Source organism: Magallana gigas, chromosome 1, assembly GCF_963853765.1.
Source record: "Magallana gigas chromosome 1, xbMagGiga1.1, whole genome shotgun sequence".
Taxonomy (NCBI): Eukaryota; Metazoa; Mollusca; class Bivalvia; order Ostreida; family Ostreidae; genus Magallana; species Magallana gigas.
The window spans coordinates 57,725,866-57,753,826 of NC_088853.1; the positions used below are offsets into that span (position 1 = coordinate 57,725,866).

The window sequence follows — 27,961 nt, forward strand, 5'->3', positions numbered from 1 at the left end:
ATGACGTCATTTTATCAACACAAAAAGTTATAGAAGAAAAATGACGTCACAATATACTGGTGAGAAATGGTACTTGGCGAGTACTAGTCGCACGCCAGTATGGACATGTGGTTACATATCGACAAACTGAATAAAATTTTAACCCTTCTTCATGTTTTAATTGAGTAATGTATTGTGATATCTCGAGTATCGTAATATGTACAAAATCCTCAAGTACAGTATCATCCCAGTCCTAGTGAGTGTAAAACTGATTAAAATTAAAATCAATCAAAACATCAACCTACCTCCTAAACCATGCCTCTAAATTTTCAGGAAGTCCTTTCGGAAGAAAACAACTATCTTTATACGAGTTTAACTTGAGCATGGAATCGATGTTCAATTCTTCAAAAGAAGAACAGTTCAAATTCTGAATCATATCCAAAAAACCACTCCTTTTAACAAAGTCAGCTAGTATAGAAACTTTCTTTTTTTTCTCCTTTTCGCGATTTTTAATTCCCTCTACATCATAGGTAAGGACACGAATGCCAATTTCTCCAGTGCATGGTACGGGTCTTGTGATCAGAGTGAACGGAGTTGTGTCAGGTTGATAGGCAGTTTTAATATTAAGATCCTCAATGTGTTTTCTTGTCCAATTACTCAGTTTCTCCGGCAGTGTAGACTGGGATAAGACGCTGTGATCTGTTGATGACGACTGGCCATGAGAATCACTGTGTGTTAGTGTTGGAGATGACGATGTGGAACCTCCAGATATTGGTACAATTTCCGTGTTTGTTGAGCAACTGGTGTTTGAATCTCTGCTTTCTGTATCCGATTTATCTAATTGCGTTGTTATTTCAAAACGCTCCTCATAATCACACTCTCTGCGAGGTTTCTTCGATCGGGGCGAATCCGATTCCGCCGCCATTTTAGAATAACACTCGACGCGTCGATTTACCCAAATGGACCCAAATAGCGATCATTACATAGGTTCTCGCATAAATTTTATAAATATCGAATCACAGATCAATTTTTTTTAAATGGAAAATCGATTTTCGTCTAATAGAAGTGGAGAATAGATTCATAAATTAATATTTAAGTAAATAAATAAAACTTAGCAGAAATTATTCAACGATTTCAAATTCGTAAAAAATGAAAAAAATTATTATGAAAATTAAATATGATTCTTAACTTCATTTTTCAGATGATGGACATATGATATAGTATCAGAATAAAAATACCAACATATTTTGAGTCAACACCATACTGAATTAAAACAAAGAGAAGCATTCAAAGATTATAGCCATATATACATGTATGATCCAGTAGTGTACGCACAACAAATTCTATAAATAATTAAAATTGACCGGACTTGTTTTATGGACGTTTCTCGTCAACAACAATATGTACAAGTGAGAACGTGACGCAATTTTAAAGATCGTTTTATGCATCATTTTTTTCTTATTCTATTGAAACATTAACAGATAATTAATCCTTTTAAAAAATAAGGAATGTTTTATTTTACTTCATTCCCGTATATGATCGTAATTACGTTATTCTAACATATACCGTGTCCACAATAAAAAAAAAAGATATAAAAAGGTGTTTATACAAACCGATAATAAAAAAAAAAAAGTATGCTCACAGATGGAATCGAACCAGGGCACCAATTTCAAATATATATCCTGCATACCATAACCAGCGCTTTATCCACTGGGCTTTACAGACGTAAATATATTTCACTGTGATAGAAATCAGTTTCAGAAATTTTTGTCGGATTTTTGCAATATTCAACCACAGGGCCGGGGCCCCTAAACTGAAAAATCTATCGGCCTAATTTTTTCCTTTGAACAAAACTTATTAAAATATCTAAAACATTTTTAGGAGTTCTGAGGGATATCTAGGCCAATAAACATGCATAAATATACCATTTTACTGAAAGAATGGTGTTTTAGCCAATTTTGAAGATTAAATAAAAAATGCAAAAAAAATCTGATTTTCAAAATTGATTTTTTTTTTTCGGGAAATCCATTTTCCCTATAGGTCGTTGTAATTGTTTTTCGCTATAGATCCTTTGAAACGATCCTGATTGAGAAAAAAACGTATCAATTTTACAAAAATAATACAGTTTATTCTGAATTGATATGCATTGTAAGGTCAGTAAATAAACAAACCATTTTAATGTAATCAACCTGGAATTTATATATTCAAACTTGTTGTGATGTTGTTCAGGATAAGTTTAATTACAATCGGGATAGCTAGGTTCGAATTTTAAGAATTTCCATTTTTTCTTTTGTTTAATTAATGGCCATTTATCAAACTCAGAAGAAAATTACTAAAACTTTTAATTAATTCTCCGCATAGGCTATTCTATTTAAATTTGTTTCCATTTGGGTCTCTTTTTTCCATTTGGGTTCTATTTGGGTCCATTTGGGTCATTTCATGAAATTGACGTACCTTGCACATGCGCACACGCACATGCTTGTCTGTTATGGGAACTTATAATGACCTGTTATGTACAATGTCCTGATGACATGTATTTTGTAAGCAATGAAAGAAGAAAAATATCTCGTAATACTATTTTCTATCAGAAAAACACAAAAAATATATTATAACTTCTTTCTAATTATTTTTACAGAGCATATCATTTTTCAGGGGTATAATGAAAGTGATTTTGGGAGAAAAGTAATCATCTATAGGCCTATATTTCTTCAAACTTCTGAATTTTCATTAATGTGATCATACCAAACTATGTCAATATAAATTATGAGGCATAAAGCTTAACATTTATAGTTATGGCCTTTTAAAAATCATCATGTCACCAGGTCTTCCTACCAAAAAAATCAGGACATAAAAATAAAATGTAAAAATAATTTGAAAAAAATAGTAATTTAATTTTTGTGTTTTTCTGATTAAACATAGTATGATTTATAAAATAAGATAAAAACAGTTTTCTTCTTTCATTGCACAAATTATATTTTACAAAGTACAAACCATCAGGTCATCAGAATTATCAGGTCATTATACAGTGTCTTAGTAGTGCCGGCCGTCAACAAGTAAACGCAATAAATTGGAAAGTGAAGATGATGATCGAGAAAATTATCTTGTTACGAAGCCAAAGTCAAAGTGTAAACTAGGAAGAGAAGTTGACGGACGAATTTTTACATATGTGTCAGATTTAGTACCATTTAGTACAGCAAAATTTGGAATTCTTCAATTAGGGCCACTTTGCAATGCAGCAGAAAGTTGTTCATTCACTGAGGCAAACTGTAATGTTAAAACGGTGATGAATGAAAACGATTTGGCTCTGATTTTGGAGTTTAATCAGCTGTTTAGTAAAGGCGTTCAGCTTTTAAGTGATTTGAAGAGAAATACACGAGAATTTGAAGAACATGAACTTGCAGCAATACGAATTTTGGATGATTTCTTTAAAGAAAAGGGTATAAAATTATGTCAGTTGTTCTTCCCAACTAGCTTGTTATATTAAAAATAGCAATAATTTTTCTGACCTCTTCAGTGTTTTCCCCAGAAAATTTTGGATGCATGGGGGGAAGTTTGTCGGAGTTGGTATGCGGTGCGGTGTAACAGCGCCCCAGCCAGTGCAAAATCGCTGCACGTAATAATAATATAAGCATTTGATGAATTGTACCCGATGTTATGTACTATAATTGATGCATTCTCATGAAATTTCTATCAGCAAGTAGTATTTATTTATTTTTTTTGTTATAATTATTCATAATTAAGCAAAGCTAGCTGTCATAGCATATTTGCTACATGGACCGGGTCCTTCTCAATTTGAAAAAATTATTGACATTTTTTGTCAAATTGGGAAAATTCATTTACTTTCGTTATTTTCTTCATTTTCATTTGGTATAATTAATAAGAAAACCCCACTTGCGCCCCACAGTATGTTGTTTTCTTCATTGATGAAATGATTAAACTAATAGTATACATTACAAATTTAATTTGTGGTGTTATCACAGACAAAGACACTAGAATACATAAATATGATTAATATGTAGAATTGAAGAAAAGAAATGTTTCAAATTCTATAATTTTCCAAAGTGCTATTTTAACAGCTAGATCAAACATTCTATTTTTACTTTAATGGTTGAAATTCTGGTATTATAAGTTTCAATTTGGAAAGAAAATGTCATTTCAGATCAGCATGAAAAAAGCCTCAACAAAATTTTACGAGGGAATCAATGTGATGGTGAAAAGAAAGTTAATTCAGAAACAGATATAACAATTGCATTAGCAGAACACCTTCTAGGAAAGCTTTCACCAGGAAAATCTTATACTATTGATTCAAGAGTTAAAAAGAAAGGAAAGTGTAGATGTGGATTCAGTCATTGTAAAAGTGATCCTGGGTTTGGAAGCACTGGTATAGGTATGTTGCATTTGATCTCAATATCACAAAGGAAGAAAATTGATATAGACAAAAGATTGTAGATTGATATGTATTGAGACATTTACTTACGGTAACTATTTTCAAGCACAAAAAGCGTCAAAGCTTGGTAAGGCTTGAAAAATTGGATAAAATAATGTTGTGATTTTGCATAGTTTTCTTAGTTTATCTCTTTTCTCGAAAATATTTAGATAAGACATGAAGAAGAAAAAAGATTAATATTTTTACAAGATCTTTTATTTGACATCAAGAAATTGAGGCCAAGATACTAATAAAGTGTATTACAAGTGTATTACAAATAACTTCAAAACGATAAAGATTTTGTAATGTATTATAAAGCAAAGTTGTTGGTTGTAACAATATCTCTTTGAAAAATCATTGCCACACCAATTTCTAATGTAATTAGGGATTTTTATTAGCTCACCGAGACGAAGTCAGGGGGAGCTTATGCTATACCCTCGGCGTCGGCGTCCGGACCTGGTTAAAGTTTTTGTTGCAGGTCCTGTATCTAAGTTATTACTTGTCCTATCTTCACCAAACTTGCATGGATGATGCATCTGGACCTACTTATGGACTTGAAAGACTTGGATGCTGAATCTGAGTCCTAAATTTCAGATGCTGGAGGAGGTTAAGGTTGTTGGACCAGGTTAAAGTTTTTGTTGCAGGTGCCCTTTGATAGCAATATCTAAGTTACTGCAGGTCAGTACTTCACCAAACTTGCATGGATGGTGTGTCTTATGATACTGATGCACCAGACAGGCTTGATTGCTGAATCTGAGCTATAGGTTTCGGATGCTGGAGGAGGTTAAGGTTTTTGGGGCAGGTTAAAGTTTTTGTTGCAGGTGCCCTTTGATAGCAATATCTAAGTTACTGCTGGTCCGTTCTACACCAAACTTGCATTGATGGTGTGTCTTATGATACTGATGCACCAGGCAGGCTTGGATGTTGAATCTGAGCTATAGGTTACAGATGCTGAAGGAGGTTAAGGTTTTTAGAGCTGGTTTAAGTTTTTGTTGCAGGTGCCCTCTGATGATTATATCTTAGTTACTACTTGTCCCAACTTCACCAGACTTTCATGGATGGTGCGTCATATGATACTGATGCACCAGACAGGCTTGAATGCTGAATCTGAGCCATAGGTTTTGGATGCTGGATATGGTTAAGTTTTTTGGAACAGGTCACATGTTTAATAGATAATAGTACTATTTCAAACTTGCATAGTTAATTAAACTGTAATATGAATGAATCACAGAGGAAGCTTCAGATGCAGAGCTTGATCTCCATTATCAAGGATGCTAAAAATATATCTTAGTTATTACAGGTCCTAACTTCACCAAACTTGAATGGATGGTGTGTCTTATGATACAGATGCACATGACAGGCATGGATGTTGAATCTGAGCCATAGGTTGCGGATGCTGGAGCAGGTTAAGGTTTTAATTGCTAGTGCCCTCTGATGATGATGTCTTAGTTATTACTGGTCTGAACTTCACCAAACTTGCATGGAGATGCGTCTTATGTATACTGATGCACCTAACAGGCTTGAATGCTGAATCTGAGCCATAGGTTTCGGATGCTGGATGAGGTTTAGTTTTTTTGGAACAGGTCACATGTTTTATAGATGATAACTTGCATAGTTGATTTAACTATATTATAAATGAACCGCAGAGGTTGCTTCAGATGCAGAGCCTGATCTCCATTATCAAGGATGCTATAGAAATCTCCTACCTCACTCAAACCTGCTCGATAGATAGAAATGATATAACATGATTCCTATGATATAGTATTGTATGGTATGAAACAATATTGTTTAATATGATACAATATAATATCATATGTAATATTATAAAAAGTTATATAATACAATATGATATTGTATCAATTTTTTTGATTTTTATTTTAAGTTATGATATTGTAACATGATATCGTTATGTAAAGAATTGTGTATTATGATACAATATTGTATAATATTATATTGTATTATTAATTTATTATTTTATCACATGATACTATTACATAAGATATTGCAAAATATAATATTGTATTATCACATCACATGAAATTGTATTGTATGATATTGTAAAATATATTATTGTATCATATGATACAATATGTATAATGAAGTATTATATATTTTACTTTATCACATAATATTGTATCATTTGATATGATACAATGTTGTATCAAATTATATTGTATCATATGATACAATATCATATTATGTTTCAAAAATGATACAGCATCATACAATATCATACTATATTATACAATATAATATCATATGTTTCAACATTATTATGTTATATGATATTGTAATATAATACTATATTGTTTTATATATTATGATATTGTATTATGTGATCAAATACAATAACGTATAACACAATACAATGTCATATCATACGTTACAATATCATATCTCATCATTGTTTATTATGGTATTTTATTGTATTATATGATATATGTTGTAAATAGGATAGGATGCAATATTTTATTTTATATTATTGTATTGATTAACATATGAACATTATGATTGTCATACAATTTTTTAACAGATGATATACGATATTGTGTCAAAACAGAATCCATGAATATCCAAGATCATAAAGTATGATCTTCATTTAATATGATAAAGGTGGTCTCATAAAGGTGAAGTCTCATAAGGGTGATGTCTCGTCTCGGTGAGCTTTGTAATCTGTGATTACATATGTTTCATTATCTGAAAGTGTGTGTGTGTGTGTTGGGGGGGTTAATTCTCTATTTGTCTCGATATTTCATGGTATCTTTTTCATAAAATGGCACGGAAGAGCCAGTTATTTCTCGTAACGAGATCGTATCTTGTTATTTATATAATTGCATTTGATTTTTAAAAAATTGTTATTATTTGCCACGTAGGAAAATTCTTTATAACCTTCAGTACATATTTGAGCTTAGTGCTTTTCAGTACTTTGATTTTATCAGGTCATGAGGAGGTTTGGCATGGGTTCATTGACATTGTATTTTCTTCCCATGGTGGAATACCAGAGACTGCAGCTTCTTTTGTTGAAGACAACCAGAGCTCAGCAACACTAACATGCTCCTTTGATGGTATGATGAGTTTCAAAATAAGTTTTATATAAATAATGTTTGTTTTATATACATCATGGTTAAAGCCTTTGAAGAAGGTCCTGTATCTAAGTTATTACTTTTCCTATCTTCACCAAACTTGCATCGATAATGAATCTGGACATGCTTATTGACATAACAGACTTGGTTGCTGAATCTGGGCCATAAATTTCAGATGCTGGAGGAGGTTCAAATTTTTAGCTCACCTGAGCTGAAAGCTCAAGTGAGCTATTCTGATCACATTTTGTCTGTCGTCCGTCCGTCTGTCCATCTGTCTGAAAACTTTTCACATTTTCAACATATTCTCAAGAACCACTGAGCCAATTTCAACCAAACTTGGCACAAAGCATCCTTAGCCTAAGGGGATTCAAAGTTGTGAAAATTAAGGATCACGCCCTTTTGCAAAGGGAGATAATAAGGAATTTATGAAAATTTTCGAGAAATTTTCAAAAATCTTCTTCTCATGAACCATAAGACCAGGAAAGCTGAAACTTGTGTGGAAGCAACCTCAGGTAGTGTAGATGCAAAATTGTGAAATTCATGACCCCAGGGGGTAGGATGGGGCCACAATGGGGGGTCGAAGTTTAACATATGAATATATAGAGTATATCTTTAAAAATCTTCTTCTCAGAAAATAATCGTCTAGTAAAGCTGACACTTGTGTGGAAGCATCCTCAGGTAGTGTAAATTCAAAGTTGTGAAAATCATGACCCCCGGGGGTAGGGTGGGGCCACAATGAGGGGTCGAAGTTTAACATATGAATATATAGAGTAAATCTTTAAAAATCTTCTTCTCAGAAACTAATCAGCCAGGAAAGCTGAAACTTGTGTGAAAGCATCCTCTGGTATTGTGAATTCAAAATTGTGAAAATCATGATCCCCGGGTGTAGGGTGGGGCCACAATAGGGGGTCGAAGTTTTACATAGGAATATATAGAGTAGATCTTTAAAAATCTTGACTGCGTTTTACCAAAGAACTTACGATAAAGTCGTAAATATTTTCAGTCTAACGGAATAGTCTTTAATGAACAAATTTTATATGAAACCATTTATTTACAGCTATTTTGGTTTCCATAATTATATTTTACAGCAATTAGAATAAAACATTGTTCAGTTAGTGATTAATAAAGATACATTGATTTGGTCGCAAGTCATAAGTTCTTTTGTAAAACGCAGCCCTTCTTTTCAGAAACTAATCAGCCAGGAAAGCTGAAACTTGTATGAAAGCATTATGAGGTAGTGTAGATACAAAATTGTGAAAATCATGACCCCCGGGGGTAGGGTGGGGCCACAATGGGGGATCAAAGTTTAACATAGGAATTTATAGTGTAAATCTTTAAAAGTCTTCTTCTCAGAAACTAATCAGCCAGGAAAGCTGACACTTGTGTTGAAGCATCCTCAGGTAGTGTAGATACGAGGTTGTGAAAATCATAACCCCTGGGGTAGGGTGGGGCCACAATGGGGGATTGAAGTTTTACATATGAATATATAGAGTATATCTTTAAAAATCTTCTTCTCAGAAACTAATCAGCCAGGAAAGCTGAAACTTGTGTGAAAGCATTATCAGGTAGTGTAGATTTAAAGTTGTGAAAATCATGACCCCCCAGGGGTAGGGTGGGGCCACAATGGGGGATCGAAGTTTTACATAGGAATATATAGAGTATATCTTTAAAAATCTTCTTCTCAGAAACTAATCAGCCAGGAAAGCTGAAACTTGTGTGAAAGCATTATCAGGTAGTGTAGATTTAAAGTTGTGAAAATCATGACCCCCCAGGGGTAGGGTGGGGCCACAATGGGGGATCGAAGTTTTACATAGGAATATATAGAGTAAATCTTTAAAAATCTTCTCCTCAGAAACTAATCAGCCAGGAATGCTGAAACTTGTGTGAAAGCATCCTCAGGTAGTGTAGATTCAAAGTTGTGAAAATCATGACCCCGGGGGTAGGAAGAGGCCACAATGGGTGATCGAGGTTTTACATAGGAATATATAGAGTAAATCTTTAAAAATCTTCTTCTCAGAAACTAATTGGACAGGAATGCTGAAACTTGTGTTGAAGCATCCTCAGGTAGTGTAGATTTAAAGTTGTGAAAATTATGACCCCTGGATGTAGGGTGGGACCACAATGGGGGGTCAAAAATTTACATAGGAATATATAGAGTATATCTTTAAAAATCTTCTTCTCAGAAACTAATCAGCCAGGAAAGCTGAAACTTGTATGAAAGCATTATGAGGTAGTGTAGATACAAAATTGTGAAAATCATGACCCCTGGGGGTAGGGTGGGGTCACAATGGGGGGTCAAAGTTTTACATAGGAATTTATAGAGTAAATCTTTAAAAGTCTTCTTCTCAGAAACTAATCAGCCAGGAAAGCTGACACTTGTGTTGAAGCATCCTCAGGTAGTGTAGATACGAGGTTGTGAAATTCATGACCCCAGGGGGTAGGATGGGGCCACAATGGGGGGTCGAAGTTTAACATATGAATATATAGAGTATATCTTTAAAAATCTTCTTCTCAGAAAATAATCGTCTAGTAAAGCTGACACTTGTGTGGAAGCATCCTCAGGTAGTGTAAATTCAAAGTTGTGAAAATCATGACCCGCGGGGGTAGGGTGGGGCCACAATGAGGGGTCGAAGTTTAACATATGAATATATAGAGTAAATCTTTAAAAATCTTCTCCTCAGAAACTAATCAGCCAGGAAAGCTGAAACTTGTGTGAAAGCATCCTCAGGTAGTGTAGATTCAAAGTTGTGAAAATCATGACCCTGGGGGTAGGAAAAGGCCACAATGGGTAATCGAAGTTTTACATAGGAATATATAGAGTAAATCTTTAAAAATCTTCTTATCAGAAACTAATTGGACAGGAATGCTGAAACTTGTGTTGAAGCATCCTCAGGTAGTGTAGATTTAAAGTTGTGAAAATTATGACCCCTGGATGTAGGGTGGGACCACAATGGGGGGTCAAAAATTTACATAGGAATATATAGAGTATATCTTTAAAAATCTTATTCTCAGAAACTAATCAGACAGCAAAGCTGAAACTTGTGTGGAAGCATCTTCAGGTAGTGTAAATTAAAAGTTGTGAAAATCATGACCCCTTGGGGTAGGGTGGGGCCACAATGGAGGGTCGAAGTTTAACAAAGCAATATATAGAGTATATCTTTAAAAATCTTCTTCTCAGAAACTAATCAGCTAGGAAAGCTGACACTTGTGTGGAAGCATGCTCAGGTAGTGTAGATTCAAAGTTGTGAAAATCATGACCCCGGGGGTAGGAAGAGGCCACAATGGGTGATCGAGGTTTTACATAGGAATATATAGAGTAAATCTTTAAAAATCTTCTTCTCAGAAACTAATTGGACAGGAATGCTGAAACTTGTGTTGAAGCATCCTCAGGTAGTGTAGATTTAAAGTTGTGAAAATTATGACCCCTGGATGTAGGGTGGGACCACAATGGGGGGGTCAAAAATTTACATAGGAATATATAGAGTATATCTTTAAAAATCTTCTTCTCAGAAACTAATCAGCCAGGAAAGCTGAAACTTGTATGAAAGCATTATGAGGTAGTGTAGATACAAAATTGTGAAAATCATGACCCCTGGGGGTAGGGTGGGGTCACAATGGGGGGTCAAAGTTTTACATAGGAATTTATAGAGTAAATCTTTAAAAGTCTTCTTCTCAGAAACTAATCAGCCAGGAAAGCTGACACTTGTGTTGAAGCATCCTCAGGTAGTGTAGATACGAGGTTGTGAAATTCATGACCCCAGGGGGTAGGATGGGGCCACAATGGGGGGTCGAAGTTTAACATATGAATATATAGAGTATATCTTTAAAAATCTTCTTCTCAGAAAATAATCGTCTAGTAAAGCTGACACTTGTGTGGAAGCATCCTCAGGTAGTGTAAATTCAAAGTTGTGAAAATCATGACCCCCGGGGGTAGGGTGGGGCCACAATGAGGGGTCGAAGTTTAACATATGAATATATAGAATAAATCTTTAAAAATCTTCTCCTCAGAAACTAATCAGCCAGGAAAGCTGAAACTTGTGTGAAAGCATCCTCAGGTAGTGTAGATTCAAAGTTGTGAAAATCATGACCCCGGGGGTAGGAAAAGGCCACAATGGGTAATCGAAGTTTTACATAGGAATATATAGAGTAAATCTTTAAAAATCTTCTTATCAGAAACTAATTGGACAGGAATGCTGAAACTTGTGTTGAAGCATCCTCAGGTAGTGTAGATTTAAAGTTGTGAAAATTATGACCCCTGGATGTAGGGTGGGACCACAATGGGGGGTCAAAAATTTACATAGGAATATATAGAGTATATCTTTAAAAATCTTATTCTCAGAAACTAATCAGACAGCAAAGCTGAAACTTGTGTGGAAGCATCTTCAGGTAGTGTAAATTAAAAGTTGTGAAAATCATGACCCCTTGGGGTAGGGTGGGGCCACAATGGGGGGTCGAAGTTTAACAAAGCAATATATAGAGTATATCTTTAAAAATCTTCTTCTCAGAAACTAATCAGCTAGGAAAGCTGACACTTGTGTGGAAGCATGCTCAGGTAGTGTAGATTCAAAGTTGTGAAAATCATGACCGCTGGGGGTAGGGTGGGGCCAAAATTGGGGGTCGAAGTTTAACATTGGAATATATAGAGTTAATCTTTAAAAATCTTTTTCTTACAAAAATAATCAGCCGGCAAAGCTGAAACTTGTGTGAAAGTATTATCAGGTAGTGTAGTTTCAACGTTGTGAAAATCATGGCCCCCGGGTGTAGGGTGGGGCCACAATGGGGGATCAAAGTTTTACATAGGAATATATAGAGTAAATCTTTAAAAGTCTTCTTCTCAGAAATAATCAGCCAGGAAAGCTGACACTTGTGTTGAAGCATCCTCAGGTAGTGTAGATACAAAGTATGTAGTATGTATAATTGTACATTATCCAGATAGTTTGTATTATGACTCCATTAAGCTGATTTTATCATACCTCATGATTCTCAGGTGAGCGATGTGGCCCATGGGCCTCTTGTTTTGTTTTGCTTTGGACTAGAATTTCTCAATGTCATTGGATGAATCGCGTCATATGATTGCCTTGTAAATTTTTTTACACGACGAGCGTCAAAATTTATATTGCAACATGGCAGATGAACGTTATTTGAGCTGACTTTTTACACAAACGTTCAACCGTACCTTGAAATTTTAAGCCGTAAAAATATTTAGAGTGATTCCCCTTTGACATGATATTACGATGCCAGGCCAGGTTTGCACAGACAACTGAAGAGGAAGGTTAAAAACTAGAGAATTGAGCTATTAATTTAATTGTTATATGTTATCTTTTGTTGTTTACATATCAAACTTTAGGTCCTCGACAAAACAAAACACTAATTAGGTTTGTTACTGACTGTTTACAGAAATTTGTGGGGTCGGTAAAGTCCATAGAAGGCGCAGCATAGCCTCCCTTCTATGGACTTTACTGACCCCACAAATTACTGTAAACAGTCAGTAACAAACCTAATAAGTAATAATGTCACCTGACCTAAAACCCTCCAGTGAACTCTTCTGATCACTTTTTGTCTGGCGTCCGTCTGTATGTAAACTTTTAACATTTCGACTTCTTCTCCAGAACCACTGGGCTAATTTTAACCAAATTTGGCACAAAGTATCCTTAGGTACAGAAATCAAAACAGAAAGTACAAATGAACATTGTAGTTGGTGCATGTACATGACATTGTCTTCAGTGAGAGGATGTATTTTAAACCTTCTTCTTTTGGAAATTGTTGTTTGGTTTTTCTCTCACACGATATTATCGTTTGGGAACACAATGGACTCCGCAAAAAAATTATATACATTTGTATCAAAGACTGCACGACAGCATCTTCCAATGCTCAATGCTGTCCCTAACAAGGCGGAGGAATGCCTCCGTCACAAAAAAGCGCAAGCAAGTAGGAAGTTTGAGAACCGGGGGCAAGACACAGTTCTTGGTCGTGTTGAGAGCGAGAGTTTGCACAATTTTGTCCATAATAAAATAGATTGTCTAGGGACAAAACTGAATTTGGTGAGATATTTCGTCCCAAAAGTAATTTTCCAAGGGGTTCATTCAGTCATGAATGACAATTTGTGAAATAACTGGATTATCTTACAATTGATGACGGCCGCATTGCATTTGTTGTCTATTTGCAGCCATATTGTGTTATAATTGCTTGAGAAAGGTAAAGTGCTATCTCCTAGAATTTTAGTACCTACTCAAATATTTGGTGGCAGTGTATTGAGGTTGAAATCATTGATTTTTGTATTTTCTCAGTGTTGAGGCTGAGTTTTGTGCTCAACTATGTTTGGTGGCAGTGGGGCCAGGGCCTTCCTGTCACCACGGGACAAATATTTTGATATTGTCACCCGAGAAGAAGTGTAATATATGTTATATAACATTTCTTTAAAATCTGAATCAGTTTACAAATATATATCCCTCATTAATAAGTGTAGGTTAATGACACATCTTCTTATCTTAAAATTAAACATAAGAACTATGACTTATGAAGATACAAGGCTTTGCAAATTTTTATGGAGTATCTAAGGTATAATTCCTACGACCAACGAGATATCATCAAAGACCATTTGATGCTGATTATATTTAGGAAATGGACTGGGTACAAAATTAAACTTGTGAATTCTATACTGAGCTGAGAAAATTGTTGAATTACATTCAAACCCTATTTTAATTTTTGGGGTTTTTTGTCATATAACAAAACAAGTGTTAATTTAAAGTTCTGTGTTTTCAGGAAACGATTTTATTAGCCCCAAAGGGACGTCAAAATGGGGCTTATATATAATGAATGTTGTCCTCAACCCAAATCAATATTTGTATAATATTGTGTCAAGCTACACAATAATATACAACTAAATGATGAGGTCAATACATGGTTTTATAGACCTAAATGAGAGTATATTGACAGAGGTCAAAGTCTGAGGAGGTTGATGTCTATAAAACCATGTATTGACCAATATCAAAAGGCTATAATTGTTTTAATATAATAAATCTAAAACTAATACTCTTCAAGAGTATAATAGTAAAATATTTGGTTCGTAATGTATAGGCATTGATGTTAGTTATCACTTATGTGACGTCATAAGGGACGTTATTGGCCGAAATTTGCCGCGTTTCAAATATGCACAGCACAAAACATTTTCAAAAGCCTTGAATTTATCAAATCCAATGGTATATAACTTATATGTGTGATTTAAACATATAAATCATGTAATTCACGCTGAAAACTGTTCCGTTTTTAGCAAGACGTCGCAATTTTTTAAACGCAACGTCATGCATACGAAGGTTGTCCTAAAAGTTTGTGGACACATTGCGATTGTTTTTTTTTTATTATTCTAAATAATCAAGCAATATTCAGGAAAGTATTATAATATGCTAATATAGACTATAATAACATATATGTATAAAAATCGGAGGAAGGTACATTCTTACATTGGATTTATCATTATGGGCGAATTTATTGATCAAAAACTAGTTCGAGTTTAGGTTTATGGTTTGATAATAGTTTCATATCTGTTTGAAACCAGTTGGGTGGTTCGAAGGTTTAGCACTTAATGGAAAGTTAGTTTAGAAATATGGCTGTCATTGCACTAGCATACCTATTGGATTTGTTTTTGAAATTTAAAGAAGATAATTTTTGAACTCATCTGCATTTGCATGAAAGTCTTTATTAATTAAAACAGTGCAGACAATTTTTTTCCTGGCAATACCCACATATTAGGTTATTCTGCGAACCCATTGCAAAATTGGCTTTTAACACCATATCAATATTTTGGAAAAGTGAATGCTGCTATGAAAAACTATATTAATATTTATTTTTCTACACGACTATATCAATAGAGATCATTTGATTCACTCAAGGCGTTTGAAATAAGTTAAAAATGACACTGGTTTCAGGTGAAACATCCACTAATTACGAGGTCTTAGCTCAAAAGCCAGACAAATCTTGTTGATTTCAAAGAGCCGTAGTTGAGTGGCCTGCAATGAAATAGACAGGTGAACTTATTACATGCATTACAATGTGTACTAAAAAATGTTGTGAGCATATATTTCAATGAATTCTTTTTTTTTCATCAACCACTTTGAAAGTTTTTTCTTTGCCTGTTGTAAATTGCAAAGAATCTCAATGTTTGTATTAATGGAATCGCTCTCCTTCACATCATTATTTTGGTCATTACTATATATATATGTACCATCATAGATCATTTGAGACACATATGTTTAACGTTAGAACGATACTCATATGATTCGCTGAGTTCATTCTTTGACACATGTGCCATACTTGAGTATCAACAACTCTCTTTCGAACACCTCTCCGCCATCTTGAAAGGATTTAAAACCACCAAAACCACACTCGAAGGTGGTTCTAGGTTTCCTAGAAACTTGTTTCAGTTTAAAGCCAATAAATACAAAAACTAGTTTTAGTTTAAAACTAGTTCAAAACCAGTTCTGCAAATAAATAAAAAGTTTGCAAAACTGAATTAAAACCTAAACTAGTTTTTGATCAATAAATTCGCCCTATATATACATTGCCTAAGCAGGCCGCACGGCCCAGTGTGACGTTGAGCTATAACGACGTTTTTTATAACGTTGTAGTCCTAGTGAGAGTCATGCCGCATTCACCGTCTGGCCAAAGGATACAATCACACGCTTCATCAGAAAATCGCTCGTGTTATTTTGCGGTAAGTAATTTTGAAACATTCCGATATCAACATTTTACCCAAGTTGGCACATAACTTTATGATGCAGCGCTGTTCCGTGCAGTCAGCCGATGTTGCTTTTTCTGGCGTTTTTTAAAATGTTCTTGCCGCAATTGGTTTTGAAATCCTTAGAAACAGTTTCAAATGACGTATGAAAATGACGTACACAATACTAACTATTAAACAATTGACGATTATGATGTTTTGACATGTTTAAGAAAAATTCATATTAATATTCATATTTTTAACCTCAATATTGAAGTTTGGGTAATTTTTGGGAGTTGATTTTAATCAACTCTCCTATGCAGTTACTCTGGCAAACTGAAACTGAAACAGTTTTTGGACCTAAGCACAAATCATCACCGCTGACATGAGTTAGTTCTTTAAAATAATCAATAAATTTGATGTAATGTACGCTGAAGCATTTTTTTAAAGGAAACATATTTATAAATACCTTAGAAATTGTCAGAGTTTAAATAATACAAACAATTTAGAGGTTTTTTGCAGTTGTATGTATTCCTTCGCCAGAGTTCAATATAGTCTCGTTCAACCATCGGCTGTCTCCGTACATCTCCGACAAGCAGAGAGTCAGTCTATATTTAGAGGTTGCATCATCAAGCTGTCACGTGACCTTGTATCTCTTACTTGTCGGAGATTAACGGAGACAGCCGTACATCTGGTTGAACGAGACTAGAGTTCATTATTGGTTGGATCCATACACTTTTTGAAATATTTAGAATACCGATACATAGTTTGAGGAAATCAATTCTATTTTTTGATATTACACAACATGATTCATAAGAGGTTTTCTCGAAATTCTTGTCGGAAAAGTCCGAGAATCCATTTTATAAAGATGTGCGTAATTCAAGTAGAGATTATAAACTACTTGCCAAGCAAAATAACATATCGTTGATTTTAAGATAAATAATAATCGATAAAATCAACTCCTGTCAGTACTTCAGTACTTTGATTACACTGGGTCGTGCATAGTTTCCGCGACCCTTTAATGCAGTAAAAGTGTACTACAGTTTTATTTTAAGGAAAACATTGAAAATCACTCTGGTTTGATTTCGAATTTTATGACAAAGATCTCGGTATACACTATGTAAAACTATGTATATTGCCATTTACAATGACAAGAATGCGATTGTCCACGATCAAATTTTTTTTGGACAGCACTCGTATTTACGCGAGAATTTGTCCGTTTGGTGTAAATCAATGTTGTAAAACAATATTTCTTTTTTTATGATAAGAATTTTTTTCTAGATTAAATTTTTTAAATCCCCTTTTCCACCGTTCAATATATGGTGGAATGCTGATCTATTTTAAAATCAGGATTACACACGTGCACTGCATGGTGAACGTCTCTTTTCCTTGAACACTCTTCCTCGCTGTTGTTGTTACATGCCATATAACATTTTTATCAATTGTGAATGTAAATGCTGACATCTTAAACATGCATCGGTTAATCTTTGTTGTGAAATATCATGATATTGCTTGTCCCATTATCTACACTGTGTGGAGAATGCAACTTTTAAACCTTAGATATGCATGACGTCGGGCAATAACGGACCACCTTCTGGCGGCCCGTAATTACCCTTCTGATCACAGGATTTAATTTAAAAATGCCAAAACAATAAACTCAAAGGAGGTGAGGGAAAAGGGGAAGGGGGAGGGGGGGGGGGGGGGGGTCCTCGACTGTCAGCAAATCTGATACGCAACCTCAATTAAAAATATCATTGAATGAAAAAATGTGGACTGGACCTGAAAGATAATCAAAAGAGATTAATCTGTTCCTGTTTCACACTCTTGTTTGTACAAACATTTACAAAAAAGAGAGAGAGAGAGAGAGAGAGAGTTTTTTGTTTTAACAACGAAGTATACAAATCAACCTTCACACACGCAGTGTAAAAATCAAATTATACATTAATAATTCTAAATACTTAATTGTTACACATATTTCTATTTTCTTTGGACAAAAAAACTTTATTGGAAGAAGCACATTGTGCAGCTCCTGGGCTGATTTGATTGACAGGTGTAGCACGTGCACTCTAACTAAAAATGCTTGGTTGGTTCAAAGAATGCATTGCTTCTTTATATATGAACATTTTTTACTTACAGCGCTACCCAAAGCTGTGCTCTTTCGTTTCTACTACAATGACATGTACATGTAGATCGTAAACATGTTTTATAGAAAGAATTAGATTTAAAATTACACAAAATATAAAATTTGTTGTATATTATTCCATTCGAGAAAGTACAATTGATTTCATCAGCTCTTTAGAATTGATACTGTTGTCTTGAATAGAGTAAAAGAGAAAAAATCACGGACAAGACAATTTGTCTTTCGTTATGATTCTACGCGCTATTTTAATTGATCAAACTACTACGTATACGATCACATATTACAATTACAAATTGACTTAATTAAACATACGGTTATTTAAAAAAAAGAAATTATACATATTTTGATCAAGCCTTTAAATATGTCGGTCATTATTTTCGGTCTTTGTCTCATAAGAAATCCGTCAGACCAATCGCATAGGTCTAAACATTGCGTGTCATGTAATTTGTTGTTGTTGTTTTCAGTTTCTTTAATTTTCCTTTGGCTTTCTAACGTAAATGAATAAGTATTTAATTTCGTTTTTAAAAAATTAGATAAGAACAATAAAAAAAAATTATCCTTGAATCATCCATTTTCACAGATATATACCGCGTGTTACAAAGTGCAACTGCCTTTGTTGCATTGTGTTACGTTGTGTTTTTTCTTGTTTTGATGCCGTAACAGAGAACAGTAGATCAAAGGCACCGACTTAAACGCGGTGTCCAGTGTTTTTTCTTGAGCTTTACTGTCTGAATAATTTAAGAACCAGTGGAACAATATTAAGTGCATACAGTAGAATAACTTATTAATTAACACATTATGCAAATCAGCTAATTCTTATTCAGTGTTGATGGCATTGTTTACGTGGATACTGATGGATAAGAGCACAACTGACATCAATAAAATATCATTTTCCTTATTCATTTTTTTTGTCCCCCGCCGCAACGCGGAGCGGGGACATAGAAATGCCGGGCGTCCGTCCGTCCGTGGGTCCGTGTGTCCGTGTGTCTGTGGGTCCGTGCATCCGTGTGTCCGTGCGTCCGTCCGTCACACTTTTTTGTAAGCGCTCTCATGCCTACAAATTTTGACGGATTTTCATTATATTTATACCAAATGTTTATACCACTATAACCTTGGTCAAGTTCGAAAATCAGCATTGGTCGATCCTTTTTGTTGGAGTTATGGGACTTTGACCGCAGTAATGACTCCGTTTTATCCAAAAATTGACCTTGTAAGCGCTCTCATGCCTACAAATTTTGACGGATTTTCATTAAATTTATACCAAATGTTTATACCACTATTACCTTGGTCAAGTTCGAAAATCAGCATTAGTTGATACTTTTTGTTGGCGTTATGGGACTTTGACCACAATAATGACTCCGTTTTATCGAAAAATTGACATTGTAAGCGCTCTCATGCCTACAAATTTTGACGGATTTTCATTAAATTTATACCAAATGTTTATACCACTAATACCTTGGTCAAGTTCCTAAATCAGCCTTGGTCGATAGACTCGATACTAGTATACTGCTTGACCGGCGGGGGACCCTGGAATTCTATTCTTGTTAAAATTCATATTGTTCACATGTGACAACCAACACTAATTTTAACATGTGAATAGATAATTAAATGATGAGCCTGTATGTAAAATATAAATTTTTTAAGTAGTTGTCGCATGTGAAAGTGTCTAATTTTAACGAAAACTATTCAAATAACAGTATATAATAAGACATTTGAACGAGCATTCCATGTTTAGCGCACATGAGTGACACCATGATAGTGAAAAATGATGTCATTTTAATACCTGTATGATTCAGCTAATATCATACTTAGCACAATATACAACTGTTTACATCAAATACCAAGACAAAGACCTTAAAAATATCGTAAATTTTGCGGCCATATACTGCCAATACCATATCTTGTTCTCTCGCACATGCCAATACCAGTTTATAACTCATGAATATCTATTTTCAGTATAGCCATGTTTATAAATTTTCTATTTTTAGTATAGTCAGGTTAACGGACAGTACAGCTGAAATCACAAGAGTGAATTACTTCAGATTTACCTATTCTATCGTTAGGAAATAAGAAACAACGTTGATTGTAATACAGGTAACTCTCAATAGCTCTAAGTCCATGGGACCAAGAAAAAACTTCGAGTTCGAGTTTTCAAGAAATCAGAATTTTCCGGGTTGACCGACGGGTTTTAGAATTAGTCTTACCGGATATTATGATTAAGCCATTTATTTAGTGCTAACCTTAGGCACGTGTTTAAACAACGTTTTCTTTCCAGTTAAATATACAGAACTGGGTGTTTTTAAAACTATATACAAACAACTATTGAATAAATTCATAATAATTATTTATATTATGCATCATATTAAGACCAGATTGCTAAGTACTACTGAACTGCGAGACAATCGACATGTCATAAATGTGATAACTGAGTATCACCCATTGTTCCAACTGTACGGGTCCTTCACCATCTGTAAGAACATGTTCAGCAATAATAATTATAATGACAATGATGCTGATAAGCGTAATTTTTACAGTTTTATAATTCTAAAATTTGACAATGGCTCAATATTATAGAATGGCAAGAAATTAGGACTGCGTTTTAAGGTAAATTAATAGTTTTGAACCCAAGGGTACACCACTATATAAAACATGAGTTAAAAGTTACAAACAGGGTACACTATATATTTCTACTAAAACTGAACGTAGGGGAGTCTTTAAATAGCTATAGAAAAGGTTACATCTCTATTAGAAAGTGATACAAGGGATTAGAAGTCTTTATTTTAGTCTTAGTTAAAAAATCAAATATATAAGCTGAAGGAAAGGGTACAGTGGGTACAAAGGGTACACTTGGATACAGGGTAGGTTACAACTCTATTAGAAAGTGATACAAGGGTTAAGAAGTCTTTATTTTCAATATTATCATTTCGTCTCAATTAATTTCTCATTATCATTGCGTCTCCAAATTATCGTTTGGTGTTGATTATAGATTAGGTATCGGTATGGGCAATCATTAAACAATTATCACCTTGCAGGACAAGTGTTGCCTGAATAAACAACACAGGTCCTGCGACTAACGCCTGGAGCCATTTAAATGACCAAGTAGGTGTTAATTAGGTATAGCGTTGGAGATCCACAGTGACTTAGACGTATCAAGAGTAAGAAACTACAGGTGGTGAACAACGGGACTGCAGTTTGACTTTGAGTGATGAAGGGTTTCGACAGATCAAGAGTTCGGATATCGAGAGTAAATTTGCTTAGTTACATAGGGAAAAAAATTGGGACCCTAGACTCACTTAGAGCGATCAAGAACTTCGAGCGATCAAAGTTCAAGCCATTGAGAGTTACCTGTAGTTGAAATACATAAAAATCCCTTTCACATACCTAATTAACGTAATTATGATCTTCCGGAAATTTAAGGGTCATACAAACCGGAATAATCTTATATTGTTTATTTGTACCATGTGGACTTTGATTGACAGTAATGAACACATGCAGAAAACTACAAGTTAGATCTTTGTCTGACTGTACCGTCATCATGGTATAAGAGGTTATGGGGCCTCTTTAAATGGAAAACATCATCACTTTCTCAATAATTTATTAATGGTTTACCATTTTCAGTTCATTTTAAAATAAACAGACATAAAAATGTCAAATTACTCCTCAAGGGGCCTTATTGACAAAAATGAATTTAGGTTGTAGCAACTCCTATGAAAAACACACAAAATATATGCTTACAAAATAATAATGAGGGGGGGGGGCATTTAAGTGTTTTACAGACATCTCATGTTTAATAAAGATCACCAACTATGATTTTCATATAATATATGATAAGGGTGGTCTCAAAAGATGATACCTCATCCTGGTGACTTCTGTAATCTTTTATTACCTTTGTTTTGTCTATAAGATAAGCATTGTAACCTATGGAAGTCTTGTTTCATTTCAGATGGGGAAGATGAAAAAGAAGTGAAAGGTGGTACAAAACAAAATTCTCCAGGAGGAAGGACTATTTCTGAAGTGAAACTTTCTCTGTCAGGTGCTGAGAGTCAAGCTGTAGCTCAAACAATTGTGTTTTCATTTATCCAAAAAAAAAGGCATCCACATTTTTCAAATTTCTTAATTCCAAACATACTGATTTCTCCATATGATTTTCGAATTATTATGTATGATGCAGCTAATGACATTTTGATATGCAGTGTTCCATTACCAATTTTTCAACCTTATCCATCCAATTCTCTTCAAATTGCATCCATCATTATTCTTTGGATGGTTTTACATTACAGAATGTTTTGTGTAGGGATAGAAACTTCACTGATAATAGAAACAATTGGTGAGATAAAGAAAATTCAGTCAAATTTCAAAGACAGAGCAAAAGAAAAGTTGGATTTTTATGTAAATGCATCCAAGTTTGGTGTTCAAGGCTTTCCTTTGGTACCAAGAGCAACACTGCCATCTCATGAATTACTTGGGTTTGGAATTCATTTAATTCCTCAAAAGTAATTTTCTTTAGGTATGAAATGTGACCATGGGTACATCATTCTCAGATATCAAAGCTGCTAAGTTCAATTTTTTTGGTCATTACCTTATCAAAATAGTTTTCCATACATACCAATAATCTTAGAAAGTTATTGACTTTCTTAAGAAGTGGCAAAATAACCCTCTAATGTGAAGTATTTTTTTTTTGGTAAATGAATTTTGTATATTATTTCCCCATTGAAATAATTTATGGCCTATTTGACAAGGAAAACTACGGTACAGCAGTGCGTATTATTATACACATACTAAACAAAACCACGGTTAAAAAGTGACATAAAATTTATAAAAATCAAACCAAGCAGCTTTAAGATAAACAGTATAACTGTTTTTCATCAGCATTAAAAAATTTTATTTTCTTACACAAAATGAAATTGTTATTTACCTATTTGATACCTTTATTCCATTTATTCTGCATATATATGCTTGATATGAACTTAACACTTGCTTAGTTTTTAGCAAGCACTTTCATGAAATCTATGATTTACATATGGAAACTTCTTGAATTGGAATGAATTTTTACTGTATTTATTATTAATAAGTGTATTTAAATAAACTCTTTCATTGAAATGGGATTCTAGACTAGTTGTAGTTTAGTTTTCTCAGCAACTGTTAATTGCAGGTGGTTGAAATTTTAGCACCCTGTATGTTTAGGCATGCCATATAGTAAGATTAATTTTTTAACAAAATTGATGTCAACTTCCTGTCAAATGTTGACATTGCTTTTTAGCTCACAACTAAGAATCTTGGTAGACTTGAAATGCTTGCAGTAAAATGATTTAAAATATATTTTATAGAAGTCATTTTTTTTAAAATCCAGTTTATGTATTTTGCTAGAAAAGAAAAAGATTGTTTATATTTTCTCATTCTCGTTTTTCTAAAGGATTCTCAACTAGAGGGCCTAAATTAAAATGACTAAAAATAAACTAAGAAAACCATGTTTACTTTTTTAAAAACTTTCTTTAATGAATTAAAGCATTTCGTATGTTATAATTTGGTACACTTTGAGTTGTTAATTTATGTCAGTTGTGCACACGAAGACTATTTGTTTACTTGCAAAATGAAAACAGGACTACATGCGTTAACATGACAGGCTGTTTACACTCATATGACGCAATACCGGTACAACATAATTTTGTAACAGCATAAATAACATCATAATTGACCACATTTACAGCGACAGCTTTTTCAAAATATTAACCATTTTTGAGTTATAAAGCGTAGACTTTTAAGGTCTCAAGTTAGCTTTTTGATTAAAATTTGTCTGTTGTCGTTGGTGTTGTCATTGTTGAAAACTTCTTAATTTCATCTTTTGCTCCAGAATCAGGAGGCCAATTTCAACTCAACTTGGTACAGGGCATCCTTGAGGAAAGGGCTTTCAAGTTTGTTTAAATGAAAGGCCAGTTTCTTTTCAAAGGGAAATAATAAGTTTAGAGTGGAAATAGGGTAGAGTGTTTGAAAAACTGTTCTTCTCCAGAACCACTAGGCAAATTTCAACAAAACTTGGTACAAAGCAATCATAGGGATAGGGCTTTTAAGTTTCTTCGAATGAAAGACCAGTTTCTTTTCAAAGGGAAATAATAAGTGAAGATATTGTGAGGTTTAAAATACCAAATTTTAATCTTGTTTCTTAGACTAGCACTGAATAGTATGTCATTGATTCCTTTTATGTTGCTGCTAGCTGATTATATTTACAGCTAATTTTACTCAGGTGAGCGATGTGGCCCCTTGTGTTCTTGTTTTGAAAGATCAGTTTTGATGAAAAAAAATCCAATATCTTAATCTTTTCCATCCTAATGAAGGCATTTTACACACCCTATCCCCCCACTATGATTTAGATTCTAATGAATTAATGTTTACAATTTCATTATTTTTAGAAAATTATCATAAAAACATATAATCCATGACATTATTTATTATTTAAATAAATTTGATTCGTTTTTAATTATAAATATACTAGAATGATCTATTCACTTTTAAAATGTATTGAACTAAATTTGTTTTGGTTTTAGATGTGTATTTTTTGTGTTCTTAATATTCATTAAGATGTGCTTGTTGATTGTACTTTATGAATTGTAGATATTCTTATTAATGTACATATAAAATCAAATCAATTTTTACATGTATTATTCTTATGTAAATTGTGCAATAATGAATATTAATAAAAATGAATTGTTAACTTAATGCAGTTGGTGAAGAGTTTCCATATTCATAGTATACTGTTAACCAACTTTTTATTCACGTGCGAGAAATTTTTGCGAGGTTCCAAGAGCCTCATTGTTGGGAATATTTCACTGTGTACTAAAAGCAAGGTGTGGATAAGATTTGATTGCAAAAATTAGTCGCCTCGAACCAATTTATCTCGAGTAAATCGTAGTAAATATAGTCACGAATAATAGTTAGTTTCCAGTATATACATATATATTGGTAGTTATATTTAATATACTCGGGGTGACACAATCGATTGAAGAATAATTGCAAGACATTTTCGACATAATAACAATGAATTCAGATCATCCCCCTAGCTGCAATAATGTAGCCCCCTCCTGCTATTTATTTTTTTTTTTTTTGGGGGGGGGGGGGGGGAGGGCTCCTCTCCAGGAAACATCAGATTAAAAAAATCGGAGAGGACTACATTATTGCAGCTGTACCTGCTATGAAAGAACCAAACAAATTATAAAAGGACTATATATGGTTTGAGCCTAAAATGGCCCCCTAAAATGAACATTGTCATTTTACTGTAATTCTTTGTTTTATTTGTACAAATATACATTTGAAGTTTTTTCATAATTTTCATTTTGATTTTAGTGCCCACAATTTCAAAATATGACATCATAAAGTTTACCTTTTCCCGCCATTTTCGCATTTTTAGCATAAAACGGCTTGTTTTGAGGCAGTTTTTCTTTAAGGAAACATTGAGCGACTACTTGAACAAACAAAATATTTTCACCAAAGATGTATCTTTCCAATACTTATAAGTGACAAAAAGTTCGTTCTTGTTCAAAGAGTCGCTCTATATTTCCCATTCGAAAAAAGATAAGAAAAATGTCAATTTATGGTTGATTTTGATTGAATTATAAAAATAGCGTCACTTCTGACGTCATATACTGCCAGTGAGTGCATATAAATCAAATAAATAGGTGAAAAACATATTTCATGTCAACTCTTTTATAAAATAACACAACAAATTATTGTACCTGAATCATTTTAAAAATAGCGAATTTTGGGGGCCAAATTTGACTAATATCATATATAGTTCTTTATTGATTTTCAGTATGTGGCCATATTGAAAGCTTCAGACATCATAACTTATCTCCCCTAGCTGTGGATTTAAAGTTTTTCTAAGATTTATTTACATTTTCATCATATGGCCATATTGGCCCTGCCCAAGGGCCCAAACCCATGACCCAAGGTTTCAACAGTACTGCAGTACAGGAGCACCCAAAATGATGCAATAAATTATTTTTTTTTTAATATTTTTAAAAAATTAAATGTAATAATAATTTGGATTATTTCAACAGACACGTAGCTATTATATATTCTTTTCGCAGCAAACATCTGAATGGAGCCCCCCCCCCCCCCCCATCCTAACCACCACCACGCACACACACACACAAACACACTTTTTTGGGAATGAAGTGAACGGAAGAAAATAACCATGATAACAGTGAAAATGAAGTTAACCAGCCTCCTCCAACAACTGTCCAACGAATTAGGATTTTCATAATTCTGATTTTACCACAGACATAAATAACATGTCTCTGATTAGATAACGACGTTATTTATTTATTAAAATATTTACATTTGCAAATATGCTTCCTTATATGAATATAATTTAATTCTGGTTGTAACGCGCTTTCTGATTGGCTAAAAAATTATTTTATATCGTATAAAGAATGTTGCCTACGTCATAGTAAGACTAACGTCAAAAACGTATCAATACGCCTGACGTTACGTTTGAATTTTGTACAATTTTACGTCATTTTAAAGGTCAAATGACTGTTTTTATCTACAATTAAGAGTAAAAAATTAAATTATAAGCAATGAATTCAATATTTATTAGTTTTATACGATATAAAATGGTTTGAAACAGTTTACGCGTTTTTATAAACCGCTTCGCGGTTTATAAAGCGTAAACTGCCCCAAACCATTTTATATCGTATAAAACAAATACATATTGAATTCATTCCTTAAATATAGAAAATCGAAATGTATGAACGTTTTCGTGACGTCACAATGATAACTGCACGCGCTTATTGCTTGACGGTTACAATATTATATTTAAATTCCACATATTTTTTGCTTGTAAAGTGTGTTGAAATCTACGACAGTTATAACACTGTAATACACACAGGGTACTCAAAGGTTGAATTGACGAGTTTTATTATGACGTCACAAACGTGGAACGCAGTAAACTGCAACGTGACAAACGAAAATCAACGTTCACGCTTGTGGCTGTTACTGTGGCTCTTCCATTAATATGAACTTACCCTTAGGATAAGATAGGAATTTCAAGGTATAAACCACATTTGCACACAAGGCAAGAAGTTTAAAAAAATGTAAATATAAGCATTAAATCATGATTTTTTGAAGTATACAGTCTCATAACTGCAGCGATGTGTGCATACACATTTTTATAACGCGCTAACGCGCGTTACTAAATTTGTATGCACACAACGCTGCAGTTATGAGACTGTATACTTCAAAAAATCATGATTCAGTGCTATAGTAGACGTAAAAACACCGTTGTATTAATGACTCTGAACGGTTTGCCATTCTCAAACGTAAATATAAGTAATAAACAGCAATGTTAAAAAGTTCACTGGGATATGAACTTGTTTGGTACGTGATCAAATCTTCTGAGAAGCCCTTCGTGGTTCACAGGGTTTGATCACGTGACCAACCAAGTTCATATCCCAGTGAACTTTTTAGATTGCTATTTATTTTTCACAATTAACGTTATTCAGTATGTGGAAAAAAAAACCTATAACGAATCACCCGAGATTCTAATTTAACCTTGCCGAAATAATCATAATTCCGTCATTGCGTGACTAACACAATAGGTGGATCGGGGTGCAGGAGCTAGCCTA

The 27,961-nt window shown here is 33.8% G+C and overlaps 2 protein-coding genes and 1 long non-coding RNA gene across 6 annotated transcripts in view; 2 read left to right on the forward strand and 1 right to left on the reverse strand.

Moving 5' to 3' along the window:
* The window catches only part of LOC136272892 (uncharacterized), an 80,974-nt gene extending 80,052 nt beyond the window's left edge, over nt 1-922 (reverse strand). For both annotated transcript variants that reach the window (XM_066075960.1, XM_066075916.1), the window contains exon 1: nt 285-922. In XM_066075960.1, the coding sequence (XP_065932032.1) occupies nt 285-904 (620 nt within the window). In that variant the 5' untranslated portion in view covers nt 905-922. The remainder of the gene's footprint in view (nt 1-284) is intronic.
* Nucleotides 1-27,961, forward strand: part of LOC105340220 (uncharacterized) — a 114,988-nt gene that overhangs the window by 26,604 nt on the left and 60,423 nt on the right. The gene's annotated exons all lie outside the window — the stretch shown is intronic.
* On the forward strand, nt 3,006-25,036 carry LOC136272864 (uncharacterized). Of its 2 annotated transcripts, XM_066075792.1 has the most exons (5): nt 3,006-3,416; nt 4,139-4,366; nt 7,345-7,470; nt 16,113-16,198; nt 22,285-25,036. In XM_066075792.1, the coding sequence occupies exons 1-5, from the start codon at nt 3,263-3,265 to the stop codon at nt 22,306-22,308; spliced, it is 618 nt and encodes a 205-aa protein (XP_065931864.1). In that variant the 5' UTR covers nt 3,006-3,262; the 3' UTR covers nt 22,309-25,036. The 2 variants fall into 2 exon arrangements, with proteins under 2 accessions (XP_065931864.1, XP_065931813.1); XM_066075741.1 differs by lacking the exon at nt 16,113-16,198 and having other exon boundaries at nt 22,285-25,035.